Source organism: Macaca nemestrina, chromosome 1 (genome assembly GCF_043159975.1).
Source record: "Macaca nemestrina isolate mMacNem1 chromosome 1, mMacNem.hap1, whole genome shotgun sequence".
NCBI classification, from domain to species: Eukaryota; Metazoa; Chordata; class Mammalia; order Primates; family Cercopithecidae; genus Macaca; species Macaca nemestrina.
The window spans coordinates 29,936,569-29,951,222 of record NC_092125.1 but is presented as its reverse complement, the minus strand read 5'-3'; the positions used below and the strand labels follow the sequence as shown (position 1 = coordinate 29,951,222).

At 37.5% G+C, this 14,654-nt stretch overlaps 1 protein-coding gene across 9 annotated transcripts in view; it reads right to left on the bottom strand.

Annotated features, from left to right (window-relative positions):
- Positions 1–14,654, bottom strand: part of LOC105484426 (dynamin 3) — a 564,467-nt gene that overhangs the window by 311,875 nt on the left and 237,938 nt on the right. For 6 of the 9 annotated variants that reach the window (XM_071069595.1, XM_071069603.1, XM_071069594.1 and 3 more), the window contains exons 13-14: positions 7,528–7,579; positions 6,676–6,705 (exon numbers count right to left, since the gene is read on the bottom strand). In XM_071069595.1, the coding sequence (XP_070925696.1) occupies positions 6,676–6,705; positions 7,528–7,579 (82 nt within the window). The remainder of the gene's footprint in view (positions 1–6,675; positions 6,706–7,527; positions 7,580–14,654) is intronic. The other 3 variants (XM_011745974.2, XM_011745978.3, XM_011745975.2) reach the window with 1 other exon arrangement.

The window sequence follows — 14,654 nt, the reverse complement described above, 5'->3', positions numbered from 1 at the left end:
AAACAGCACAAATATCTATCCCTAGGGAAATGTGAATTAAGTATGGCACATCCATACTGTAGAACACTATAATATTATGTCACAAAGAAGTTTTGTCATTTTATGTCTGCGAATTTACATGGAAAGATCCCTAAGACATATCGTTAAGTGAATAAAGTGAGTGCAACTTCAAATATTTACTCAGCAGCTACCATACACCAGCTTTTAGATGTTGTTAGGGACACATTAATTAACAAAAGAGACAAAACTCCTTGCCTAGGTGGAGTTTACAATTTTAGCACAAAACATGTACAATATTTGTCTATTCTTATTTTTTTAAATCACAGTGTCTTTGTGTGTGGGTGGGTATGTACACATGTGCTTGTGTGTGTATATATGTGTATATATACTCCAAAATGATAACAGTGGTGGTAGCTATGGAGGTGAGTGGGATTGGGTGGGGGTCAAGAGTATATTTATTTTACCTGTATTATTTAACTTTTTCACAGTAAAAATGTGTTCATATATTTACTGCTTAACTTGAAAATTATAGATTCAAAATTATGTACTTTGGATACAAGTAACAAGTGGATACTTTGTTGGCTCCATGGATACTTTGTGCTAAATAAGCTATACAGTGGTTAATAAAATAATCTTTGGTGAGGAACATTAACATTTTTAAATGTTATCAAAATTCCAAGGAATTGGAATAATACAGGCATTTGCTTACTTGGAATCAAACATACCACACTTGTGAAAAAGAGAGCATCAAAGAGGATAAAAGAGACAGAGGGAGGAAAAGAGGGAAGCAGGGGGAGAGAGAGAGGAGCTATGGGGCAGCTGGAGGGAGGCAGGAGGAGAGATGCCTTTGTTTCACCAGTTGTTCTTCCTCTGGTGAAACAAGACCATGCTCTACTGTCTCAAAGTTAAAGCACAGCAGAAAACCTAGATTCTGCCTATTGAAGGGGTTTTTCAAAGTAATTTTGAGTAGATAAGATAATCTCTTCACTGGTTTTTATGCTCTAAGCCCTCCATTAAGATGCAACTTGGCTGTAAAAATATGGAAAGTACATCTGCTTATTTTCTGGGGAAAAAAATGTAAGTGGCATACATTAAATACTATTCCAAATAAAACTCTAGATCTCAAAGATGCAGAACAAATTACAGGCTGTGTATTTGACAAAGTGTGGTTTTCATAAACTCTAATCTCTATTTTATTATAATAAAATAATGATTATTATATTCTATAAGCTATTGACTAGCCCCTTTGGAGATATTTTTATAGAATTAAAAAATAAAATGGCAACAAATTCAAATAGCCATTATAGTTTTTTGGTTCATCAGATTAATTTATATAAACCCACGTTCATTCTTTTCAGATCTAATGGCTTTATTATAAGAAAAATTTTAAGTGGCCGGGTGCAGTGGCTCACTCACACCTGTAATCTCAGCACTTTGAGAGGCCGAGGCGGGTAGATCACCTGAGGTCAAGAGCTCGAGACCAGCCTGGCCAACATAGTGAAACCCCATCTCTACTAAACATACAAAAATTAGCCAGGTGTGATGGCACACATCTGTAATTCCAGCTGCTCAGGAGGCTGAGGCAGGAGAATTGCTTGAACCTGGGAGGTGGAGACTGCAGTGAGCCTGCAGTGAGCTGAGATCACACCATTGCACTCCAGCCTGGGCAACAGAGCAAAACTGTCTCAAAAAAAAAAAAAAAAAAGAATTAAGTAATAAAAAAAGCAAATGAATGTAAATGATGAGATTATAAATAATTGAGACTATAAAATGAGATTCTTGATGAAATTTAAAAACCATTAGAACTGTGGTTAAACATGGTGATTAAGATTTGAATCCTGGTGCTATCATTTATGATCTGTGTGACTGGGCACATTACTTGGCCTCTCCATGCCTCAGTTTTCCTATCTGTAAAACTGAGATAATAGGGGTACCTACCTCATAGAGTCGTTGAGAGGAATTAATGAGCTGATGTGTGTAGAACACCCAAAACCATACCTAAGTACCTAACTAGTATTATCTCATTTAATACAAAAACCTTATGAAACAGTTACTATTATTATCAGCTTATTAAGGATTAGAAACCTGAGGTACAGTAAGATTTAATTAATTTGCTCATAGTGACACAGTGACTCCACTGTGTCAGCTCTGAAGAACCATTGCACCATGTTGCTTCTCAACCTAGTATAATCTCTTGATGACCTTCACTGAATTATTATAGCAGGGTGAATTAAATTTGTATTATGCTAATCTACTGAAATCCTGAGGTTGTTTGTTACCTGGTTAATCTATTCTGATTAATACATCAACTAAAGCTACTCATGTGAGATTACACAGTCCTTTACCTCAACCTGTCTCTTAAAAACTCTAACTCATCTTCTCTCTCGACTTTCCATGCTGCCTCTCTAGTAAAACCCCAGCTCAGAATATCAATTCATTTGTCTGTGTCCTCAGCTTTATGCCATCTTCCAACTGTAGAGCAGAAGAGCAATTTACAAGGCCAAGAGAATTCCTGCTGTCACTGTACCGTCAGATAGTCCCTAACCTGCACAGGACCTTCCACAGTCCAACTATCTGACAACTTCCTTCAAGTTCCTTGAGCTCTTAGAAACATCTAACTATTGACTATTCCCTCCTTGAAATATTCTCTCCCTTTAGCTTTTGTTCTACCACTCTCCAAGTTTTCCTACCTCTCTCATCACTTCTTAAATGCCTTTTCGGTTCCCCATTCAGTTCCAGTTCTTTCTCCATCATGCTTTAAGTCTTATATTCCTTTCTATGTTCTCATCCTTTGGAGGAGGTCTCATGTACTCCTATGGCTTCAGCTACCATGTATTTATTGACAACAGTGAAAGTTATACCTCTAGTGTGCATGAGTCCTGAACCTCAAACCCCAATGATATCTCCAATAAGCACAAACATATTCAAAATTGAAATCAGCACCTTCTTTATTTTATTTTATTTTGTTTTATTTTATTTTATTTTATTTTATTTTATTTTATTTTATTTTGAGACAGTCTCGCTCTGTCACCCAGGCTGGAGTGCAGCAGTGTGATCTCAGCTCACTGCAACCTCTGCCTCCCGGGTTCAAGTGATTCTCCTGCCTCGGCCACCAGAGAACCTTGGATTACAGGCGCTCGCCACCATGCCTGGCTAATTTTTGTATTTTTAGTAGAGATGGGGTTTCACCCTGTTGGCCAGGATGGTCTCAATCTCTTGACCTCGTGATCCACCTGCCTCAGCCTCCCAAAGTGCTGGGATTACAAGCATGAGCCACCGCGCCCGGCCCTAAATCAGCACCTTCTGCTCTCATCTCCCCTGACACCTGCTCCTCCTTCTCCTGTATTCCCTTTGTCAGTACATGCCCTTAGCCATAAGCCTAGAAGGATGACTTAACTCCCTGAGACCCCTTTATAACCCTTCCAATTCTACCCTCTGAATATATTTTGAATCTGTTCCTTCTGCTAAATACTACCGGCAACCAATGTTTTTCTCACCTGAATAAAAGCATCCTCACCAATTCCCATATCTCTAGTTTGTCTCCTTCAATCTATTCCATTACAGACCTTTCTAATATAAAAATCAGTTGAGTTCCCTTCCCTATTGGAAATCCTTCCATGACTCTCCAATACCTTTAGAAGAAAGAGTTCTCGGTCTCTTCTGGACTTAAACACTTTTATCCAACTTCCCACAGGACGTTTTTACTTCAAACTCCCACGGTGACTCATACTCAGAAAGCTGCCTTTCCTGACTTTGGATACCAATCTGACCTTTTCGCTATGCTCTTTTCTCCGTGAAGAGCAGCACCATCTTACTTGTACCAAAATCATAAATCTTGATGGCATTGAAGACAACCTCCAGCCTTCTCTCCAACATCCCATTCATCACAGATTTTTTGGATTCTTCCTACTTAACTCTTGAATTCATCAGCTTTTCCTCAAATTCAGTACAAACACCCAAGCCCGGATCACCACAATTTTTCATCCACATCAGCCTTCTAACTAATCTCCTTTTTTCCAGTCTTGTCTCGCCTTCGAAGCCTTTCTCTACAAATGTTAATATGATTGTGCTTAAAACCTTACTATAATTCTATACTGCTTTAAGCAACATAAAAATAGCTTTAATGGGGCTTACATCCTAATGAAGGAAGACAAAAAATAATAGATAAATAAATAAGATTGTTTCAAATAATAAAATGTAATCGATAGTGAAAGACATTGGGAAGAGGAAGGGTGACTTTAAATCTGGTGACCAAGGCTGCTCTCTTGAAGAAGTGATGTTTCATTAATACCTGAAGGGTCAGAAGTAACTAGCCTTGGAAAAGGAAGTGGACTTCAGTTTGCTTACTTACCATCATCCCCGCTGGGCTGTGGGCTTCCTGAGGGTGAGGCCTGCGATTGATGCATCATCATGCTTCTCTAAACACCCACCACAGATTTTGGCACAGATAGGTTTTGAATACATGAGTGGAAGGATGAATGAAGGTTAAATTTAAAATTTTGAGCAGTCCAGCTTTCGGTAAATTATGTGCTCACATTTTTTTGTACATTTGCTGACATTGACTCGTGAAACCATTAAAATTTCTAGGCAGACATAAACAAATTGAATTTAGACTTTAAAGGGGAGTTTTGTCTTTTTCGAATCCTTCTAAAATATTTCAGAACAGATGCTGCACAACAATCTCCTACAACCAGGAGCCCTAAGAGGACAGCAGCATGGATGAATCACTTCCTAGGACGCTGCAGAGTGTTTCAGCCCTACCAACCATAAAAGCCAGCATCAGTCGGAAGGCTGGGCCCCAAAACTCCCTAGAGTTGAGCCTCTTACTAGGCAAAACTGTTTTCATATAAACCCCAATCAATATCATCTGCTGAGATTCACAAAGAAAAAATTTCAAATCATTATGGTTTATTTCTGTTAAGTAGAAACTACTAAAGATCCTTTAAATATATCGTATCATGTATATATTATTGGATTTGATTCTGGAAAATAATATATTCTAGTTCATAATCCCTTGCTTGCAAATTACATTTTTTTTCCTTAGCAAATTTGGCAGCAAAAGCTGATCTGATGTGAGAGGATTTATCTCTTATTTAAAAGTTTACTTGGTGTGACTATTCCTTTGTTTCACTGCAGAAATAGAATATGTTTCATTATAGGATGCTGTCTCTAACTCCACAAAATGTAGGGTGATATATGATATAGTTAATAAACTCCAAAAAATTCTGACCTTCAAGGCATGCTTTGCCCCAGAAGTTCTGGATAAGGAATCTATATTCCATGATAACACTGACCCAATTCTATTATCTTGAGATGTAATACTTCCATAATGTGTGAGCTTTGAAGTAGCCAGCAAAAGTAAAGTCACAGAAACACAATTAGCATGATTTGAGTATTTGGAAGTAATATAACTGAAAGCTGTCCCAAATTTCCTCTGATTTAAAGTATGCATATATGCCATTATACTATTGCTTTTCCTATATGTACATACTTCTACGAGCTAAGCGATACTTCTGACTATGAGGAAACTTTTATAGGTAAATCCTTTATATCATATCCAACCACAATCTGGGCACTGCAGGCATCAGAACAATTTCCAAAGCTTCTAATTTTCCCAAGTGTTTTATTGTTCTCATTTTATAAATTTTATAATTTTCTTGTACTTAAACTTTTTCTCCCAAGAGTTTGAAGAAACAGCACCTAACCTCCGGGAGTAATGTTTCTATTCTTTACAGGGCACATATCTGGTACTGGGCTGCAAACTTCATTACGTATATAATTTCTGAATCCCACCGTCATCCCGAGAGATATTTTCTATTCCTCCCATCACATGGCTGAGCAAACTCAGGCACAATTTGTCCTAGGCCACATGGCTCCTAAGTGACAGAACAGAATTTGAACCCAGGAATGTCTAGGTCCAAAACCTGTGTCTTCCCAAAATATCATGGGGCGAATAATTGACCTGTGCTCCAATCTCATTCTCAAACTGTGCAGAGTTGGAAGAATAAACTTGCTTTATTCATGGTAGAAATTAGAGTTTAATTTTTTTTTTCTAAATGCCTATGACAATGTCTTTACACTTCCATAAAAGAAGACACAGTATCTGGTTTTCAAAGATTTAACTCTATAGCCATATAAAATGTCCATCAACATAACTTTGTTTTTCTGTTTTTTAAAAATAAATGCAAGTAATTGGAATTGGGTAGGCTTATCAACAAACACAGAAAAATCAGATATTCAATATTTACCCACCTTTTAGAAGTATCATCTACATTTATTGGAAATATTATCATACAAGGGGAAGAGAAAGGCTTACACCTCATAACAACATAGCATAAAAGGACAGAGATGAAGATCATTAATGATTTTAATTATTTTAAGGCCCATTAAAATTAGAGAAATATCAAAGCACCCACAGTGTTAAGGGTTTATTATTATAGCATTTTAGAGTTTACTAGTTCATACCTTTCAATCACAGCAAGTTATTAGCAGTGAAGGGATGAACCCCCTTAAGAGGATTTTTATTTCAATGATAGGGTGTTATGGACAAGACAACCTAAGTTTTAAAAAAAATTAGTAGCAAGCGCTAGTTGAGTTAATCAGTTAAAGACAAACTGTGCCCTTGGGAAGCTAAATGAAAAAGCAACAGTAAAGCTTACAGAACTTAGCTCGTACAATTTGCCTTGAAGGCGGAAGATTGGTTCCCTGAAATAGCAAAGAATTATATGCTTTAGTTCAGAAAAAAAGTTTTTAAAATAAAGTCTGTTATTACCTCTTCTCCTTTCAAAACAATGGGAAAAAAATCTAGAGCAGAGGTTTCAATTTGTTCAATAATTGTACCTCTGAACGTTTTTTAAAAACTATAACACCATCATTGTTTTGACTTGAAAAGAAATAACAATGCAAATACTCATTATCACATAAAACATAAAAGACACAGCAAACTGTCGAGTTAATACAATCTCTGCAAAGCGCTATTAGTCTGAGACAGCTGGTCAGCCCAAAACACAAAAACTCAAAAGATCACATCTTCTTAGGAATTAACATCTTCATTAACCAACAAGAATTTAGTGTGGCAGAGATTAAATCCAACAACTGCCTTCTTCATGAGCTGTCCCTTCACTGATACCAAGCTGTGCAAATGTGTGAACTAGTTAGCAATCCCAGAAAGCTCATGCAACTACTCACCATATTTTAACCTTCAACTGACTCACAAACTCCATGTTAAATTAAACTTAGGGGTAATGTAAGCAAGCAAAATAGGACACGAGGAGTCAAATTTGAAATGCAGAGCAAGTAGCAGAAAAGTTATTTAAAATAAATCAATGTGGTTAACTGCATAAAATAGCCAAAAAGAAATGCAATTCGCTCCAAAAATTTTTTAAAGCAAAAACAAATCAAAATGAAAAGCTGCATTTCAAGCAAAATTGGCACGTGATTAATTTGCATTAAAAAAATAGTCAATCAAGCGATTTAGTTCAAATTCTTTGGGACATGCATAGACTGATGCTCTTATGCAATTCCTACCTGATTTCCAATTGTGGTTTTCTTGTGAACCTGACTGCTCCTCTGCTGAGCACTGAGAAAAGCAAAGGAAAGCAGCACTGAAGAGACACATACAATTTTTTCCTGAACAAGTAACAAATACTAAAATATATACAGGCTTTAAAAAAAAAAAAATCAGTGGAGGCAGATGTAATACTGAAATTCCAGGTCATTTTAATTCTAGAAGCAAAACCAACTCAATGGGACTCCTAATAGCACATAACTCCTAGTAGCACATAAACCAAAAATATAATAACATCATTGAAAGACAAGCTGCATTGCAGCATTAATAACATATGAGTTGACATATTTGCAATGTCCCACAGGTAGAGAGAAGAGTTGTAATGGAAATTAAGTTAATGCTTATTGAGTATATACCATGTTCTAAGTGCCTTATAGATATTAATCATTTTTATTCTCACAGCAACCCCATGAAGTAGTTACGATTATTCTTCTTGTTTTATAGATGAGGAGAGAAGCTAAGTGACTTTCCCAAAGTCACTCAGCTAATAAGCGGTAGTACCTAAGTAGTATGGCTCCACATCACAAACTCTTTGTGATATTATCCAGTCTCACTGCTTTGAATTCCAAGATATTCTGACAACTCCTTTAATGCATCTCTGGTTTGAATCTGCCATGTAGATCCAAACATGTATGAGTCCCAACTCTGGACTTATGCATGTTTTTAACAACTTAACATCGTCACTTGGGTATTTAATGGGCATATCATTCTTAATATTTCAAAACTGAACTCCTGAAATCCCCTTAAAATCTGCTTCACCCGCAGTCTTCCTTCCTCCTCTTAACTAGTGGCAATTCTATACCATACGTCCAAGAGCTTAGGCCAAAATCTTTGTTTCCTCTTTCTCTCACAACCCATATCCGGCCATCAGAAAATGCTGTCGACTACTTTCTTACAATACATTTAACATTTAGCCATCTTTTCATCACTTCCATTGGTATCTCCTTGGTCCAAGACACTGCCATCCCTCATCTAGATTACTGTAATCATTTATTCTCTGGTCTCTGCTGCCACACTTGTCTCCCTGAAGTCTATTCTTAACAGACACCAGAGTGATACTTGTAGAAGGATTGTGTCACTCTTCTGCTCGAAACCCTGTACTGCATCAACACCATTCCACAAATGGTAAAAGCCAAAGTCCATACAAGGGTCTACAAGGCCCTACTCAAGCAATCCCCACCACTGGCTCTTTGACTCACCTCCTCCTACCCTTCTCCTCATTCCCTGAAGAGTTCCAGCCACACTGGCACTGGCTCTTTTTCAAACCCATCCATTGCACTCCCATTTAGAGCCTTCAGGAAAGCTAGCTCCCTAGGATTTGCTTCCCCCTTTCATCTGCATGGTTCCCAACATCTCCTTCAAGTCTTCATTCAAATCCATCTTTTCAGTAAGGACTACTCTGACCACCCTATTTATAACCCCATCCCTCCCTTCCTCCAAGACTGTCATCCCCTTTACCCTGTTTGATTTTTCTGTCTGGCATTTCTCACTTTCCAACACACTACACGGTGTATTTATTTATTTATTTATTTATTTTGAGATGGGGTCTCGCTCTGTTGCCCAGGCTGGAGTGCAGTGGCGCGATCTTGGCTCACTGCAAGCTCCGCCTCCCAGGTTCGCGCCATTCTCCTGCCTCAGCCTCCCGAGTAGCTGAGACTACAGGGGTCTGCCACCATGCCCGGCTAATTTTTTTGCATTTTTAGTGGAGACGGGGTTTCACTGAGTTAGCCGGGATGGTCTCAGTACACTACACGGTGTATTTATTTTTTGTGTTTCTCTGCCCCTTTCCATTAGATTGTAAGCTCCTCATGAGCAGGGGTTTGTGTCTGTTTTGTTCACTGCTATACCCCCAGGGCCTAGAAAGGACATGGGACCACATGCTTGGTTTCATGAAATATCTGTTGGATGAAAAGCCCAATGAGGTTGATGCCATTATAACCCTCATTTTAGACATAAGCACAGAGGGTTAAAAGCCAGACAGGACTCTACCACTTAACAACAGGGCCCACACATTTCATCACTAGGTTACTCTATCCCTCAAAAGGACAAAGGCTTTCTTTTGGTGGATCCATGAATAAACACCTATCAATATAAGAAACACAACTCATTTTGGTTATTCTGGGAAGGTCAGCAATACTCAGTATTCTTACAGGTTGTTTAATAATTTGTGGAAGCTGTTTTGGAGATCAATGAAATAGTGTAAAATAGAGAAAAGGGAGACCAAAGCCCTCAGTCAACTGTTTAAAGCAATGGGATGTTGTGCTGTAGTAGAAATCAACACCACACTTGGAACAGCTGATCCAAATAAGTTTTTAATAAACTCCTCTGATACCTTTAAGCTGCTTTCCTTCACTCCAACTCATGAAAAAACACTGCTTTCAACTGAAGGTGGGCAGGGGGTGGGTGGTGAAAGTCCACACTGTATTTGGTTGCTAAAAATATTTTGTGTATGTATTTTTTTCCAATTTTAAATTTGCTAATTTCCACTTCTTCCTTCCTTGTTTTTTTTTTTTTATTTTTCTAGCTTTCTGTTAAATGGTTAATCCTCTTAATTACCATGAAATTATTTCCTCTTTAACCATTTATCTGAACAATCTAAATTTACATTATTCAGGTCTTGTAGGTCAGGCTGTGAAAGAGGTGATCAGGATCCAGTGTGCCCACACCGCCCTCTGGCCGCCCTCATGCCGTGGCACACAGAGTGTCTTGAGTAGCACTCTCCTAAGTGCTTCGGATCTCCTCCTTACTTTCTTTTTCCACATTAAATGTCACTTTTCCAGCACCCTCCAGGATTCCTGCTCTTCCAGGAATGCATGGGAAAACTACTACTATAATGAGATCATGACACCTTCATAGGTTATGTTTATCTCTTCCAAGCACCATAATTGTGTTTAAGGAGTAATGTTTTCACTAAAGCACTCACTAGTGGTGAAAACTTCCAAACTGTGATAGACCCACAGGTGCTTACTTTGAACAAATTATTGGGGACCCTAAAATTATGTATCAGTCACCTTCAAATCACTTAAGGGAAAAGAAGTTGAACATAAAGCAAAAGCCACAAAGATCGTTAATGACTCCTTTGCTACCTTAGGTGAAAAGTCTGATCAAAATGGACTTCAGTCACTTGGCCATAAAATGTGTATATATGTGTTACAAGGGAGACAGACAGAAACGGAGACAGAGAGAAGGGCTAGGGGACTAAACAAGCTGTTTCTTAAGTTCCTTTTAGGTCCAATATTCCTTGAGATGCAAAATTACTCTCAGAAGCTTATAAGCTACACTAGACAAAGACAATGTCCATTGACAGTTTCCATCTGTGAAATAATGCATATTTAGGATCTACCACTTGTAAGAATATGCCAAAGGAAAAGTAGATTTACTTTGTAAGCCAATCTCAAATATTAGAGTTAGAAAAAACATGAAGTTGCCTCTATTTTCCACCTAAAGAATAATCTTTTTGCAGCAATTGGCCCCATAAACTTAAACATTCTGTTGTTAATGATGTATTTAGCTACTTGAAGTTACTTCAAAAGCAATGAAATAAAAAAAATAAGCTGCCTGCTTAGAATACATTCTTTATCATAATTCTTCTGTTTATTAATTGAACTGAGAGTATTTTAAAACATTTATTTAAAAATATGTTCCTGAAAAAACCTGTAAGGACTTGCAAATTAACTTGAACCCTTGGACATGTTCTTGGATATAGTAACTTGACCAATTAACTCTGAAATATTATAAAACATACCTATGTATAGTGTTTTAGTTTAACATAAATCAAAAACTGTAGGGCACGAACTCTGTAGTAGATAAAAATATAAATAAGGTATGGTTCTTATAATCAAAAGCCTACAATTTGTCTGGTACAAGTAATGATATCCATACACAGAACAAGAATAACAAATAAAAAATAAAATCTATATTAATAAATATATGAGGATGTAATAGAAAGCAAAAAAGTGCTTCTGTTTTAAATGTGGGATATAATTACCCATATCTTCTTATATGTGTGTGTGTGCATGCACATTTGTTGTTGATCATATAAATTCCTACTGCACACAAGTCACTGTGGAAAGCCTTGCCAGAACACTAAAACATAGAACCAAATTTGTGTGTGCTGAGACATAATGATTCTAAAAGTATATAACAAGAAGTTTAAACTTTTATAAAAATAAAAGTACATTAGAAGACAATCAGAGAACCCCTAATGTTATCTCTTGGCTCAAAACTTTTTTGCACAGTCTCTTCTATCCTTGTCTATGATGTGTGACCATGTAACAAATAAATCCTATACCAAAGTAATTTCTCTGAATGTTAAGGGACAAGAAATATAATTTCAGATGATATGATCTGAAATGTTTGCAGCAAACTTGAAAAGAAGATAAACTTTAATAAAGGAAGACAAATGACTACGTTCCAAGAGAAGAGACTGGTGTTAGCAAAGCCAGGAGGTAGAAAGATGAGGCATATAAGGAAGTTGTGGAGAGTAAAACTATTATGGTAGAATTATCCAATCATAGACTGGGGTTTGTAAGTGATCTTAAAAGCCATCTAGTACAATAATTGTATGTTGGGGCCAATTATGGAGAATTTGGCTGTTACTCTGAAGGCAGAAGAAAACATTCAATGTTTCTGTGCCAGCAAATGACAAGATCGGGGCGATGTTTTAGTACAAATTAGTTCCCTCAAGTGCATAATATTGACTCAAGCAGAAAAGATAGGAAGCAGCCAGCCCAGACCCCTCTCTCTGACTATTGGAGTCTGTCCAGTCTTAAAAGTCCAATCAACTTTCATGTCTGAATTATGCCTTTTTAGAAACCTCCAGTTATCTCTCCTTTTGATGCACTCTCAAAGCCTTGGTCTGTGCCTGTATTTTATAAACAAGATTGTGTTATAGTTGGGTCTCCAACAATTCCTGCTCCTTGAGAGCCAAGAGCATTAATCTTGGTATTTCTACCTCTCTCACCACTAACATTACCTAGCAGAGGGTTTATGGTAGTATCTTAAGAAATATTTATGGAATTCTCTTTTGACGCCAGGGTTATTTACAACCAGACTATCAATGTTCATCTGTACTAGGAAACCTAAATAATTTGAAGAAGCATATCATAGGCATGTGTTAAAGCAAAAGTATGGTACAGTTAGGGATCCCAAAGTGGCCAGACTGGCTGCAGCATGGAGTTAGGGAGTAGAGTATAAAGGAATAGTGACAATAGAACAGGCTTAAGAGGTAAGCAGGATACAGATTATAGAGAGCCTTGGAAATTACATTACTAAGTTTAGACTTTATTCTGAAAGTACCAGAGAATCTCAGAAGGAATGAGAAAGAGCATGACAGGGGACAGAGAGAATGTTGTAGTAATCCAGGTAAGAGAGGACTAACTTTAGTAGCAGCAATGATGATAGAAAGAAATAGATGAATTTTAAAAATATTATGGAGATAGAATCACATGAACTTGGTAAAGATGGATGGAGACAAAGATATGAGGGGAACAAGGAGCAAAGAATAGGACTGGGAGGTGCCATCCACAGAAAGTGGGAACAACATAGAAGTTATAAACTATAAGAGCAGATGAGGAGTTTAGTTTGGGACTAGAAGGTTGAGGCTTCTCTAGGATATATAAGTAGAGATGTCCAGTAGACATCTGAATATGGTACATAGTACAGTGAAAAGTCGTGAAATGAAGATCTAGATTTGGAGTCATCAGATAAAGTTGGCAACTAAAACCATTGGAGTGGGTAAGATCCATTAGGAAAGATGCAGTGAGTGAGAAAAGAAGGGGGTCTAGGGTGGAAATTGATTAAAGAACAGTTCTTAAGCCATGATCAGAAGATGAAGAGCTCCTAAAGACTGAGAAGTGGCTAGAGTGAAAAGAGGAAAACCAGGAGAGAGTGGGAGGTTATTGAAGCAAAGGAACAGATCTCTTCAACAAGGAGTGATTAACTGTGGTGTCAAATGAAAGGCTCAGAATTGTCCATTGGATTAACTGTTTTATCCTGGACAAAAACAGTCTCAGTGGAGAGGTGCGGTAGAAACTAGATTGCAGTGGACCGAAAAGTGAAAGGAAGATGAAAAAGAAGAATGGAGCACAGACTAAGGCCACTCAAAGAGGAAATGGAGAGTCCCTTTGAGATGTAGATCCCATGGCAAATGTCAGAGTATACCTCTACCTCTACCTCTACCCGCATTTCAACTGCTCAACAGCCACATACAGGTAGTAGCTTCTGTATTAAACAGCACAGATTATACAATAGTTCCATCATCTCAGAAACTTCTATTGTGCAACAGTGCTACAGAGTAAAAAAGTTCTTTTAGACTTGTTTAGCAGCAATTAAGAGGCCTCCTTGCTTTTTCTCTTAGTCGCCACTAAGCTGTCAACAAAGTAGGACCCACAGTGAAGTTCCCAGAGCCAGCAGCCAGTCACTATACTGTAGGGCTTTACTGTCCAATGCAGTAGCTGGTGGCCAGATTAAAACTTTAATTAGAATGAATTATATTAAAAATTTATTTCCTTCATGGCACTACCCACATTTCAACTGCTCAATAGCTACATACAGCTAGTGGCTTCTGTATTGAACAGCACAGATTATACAACAGTTCCATCATCTCAGAAACTTCTATTGTGCAATGATGCTATAGAGTAAAGCTCTTTTAGACTATTCTTTTATATTATGCAAGAAAGATTATGAACACTTCACAAGAGTCCCTAGAGTGTAACTTATCACAGGTTACACCGTGATAGTCCAGGTTCCATCCAATCAGACTGAAGCCAAAGGGAGAAGAAACAATGTTGTTTCTGGAAGTTTCTAAAAAGGCATAATTCAGACATGATCCTCCTCCAGGATCTTTAGTGAAGTCTCAGGCTAATTATTATGCAAGAAAATCTTACAGAACTTGGGAGCCTGTAAAAGAAGAATCACTTACCTCCTAACATTCATGTTAAGGATGAAGATGAAGTTTAAAATAACATATCTGAGGATGAAAGAGAAAACTGGAAGTCCACTTATTTTTAAAATGGTGCTTGGAACATTGGAATTTATAACTTATTTGAACAGGAGATATGAATGATGTCCTTTCAAGTTGCTCAAT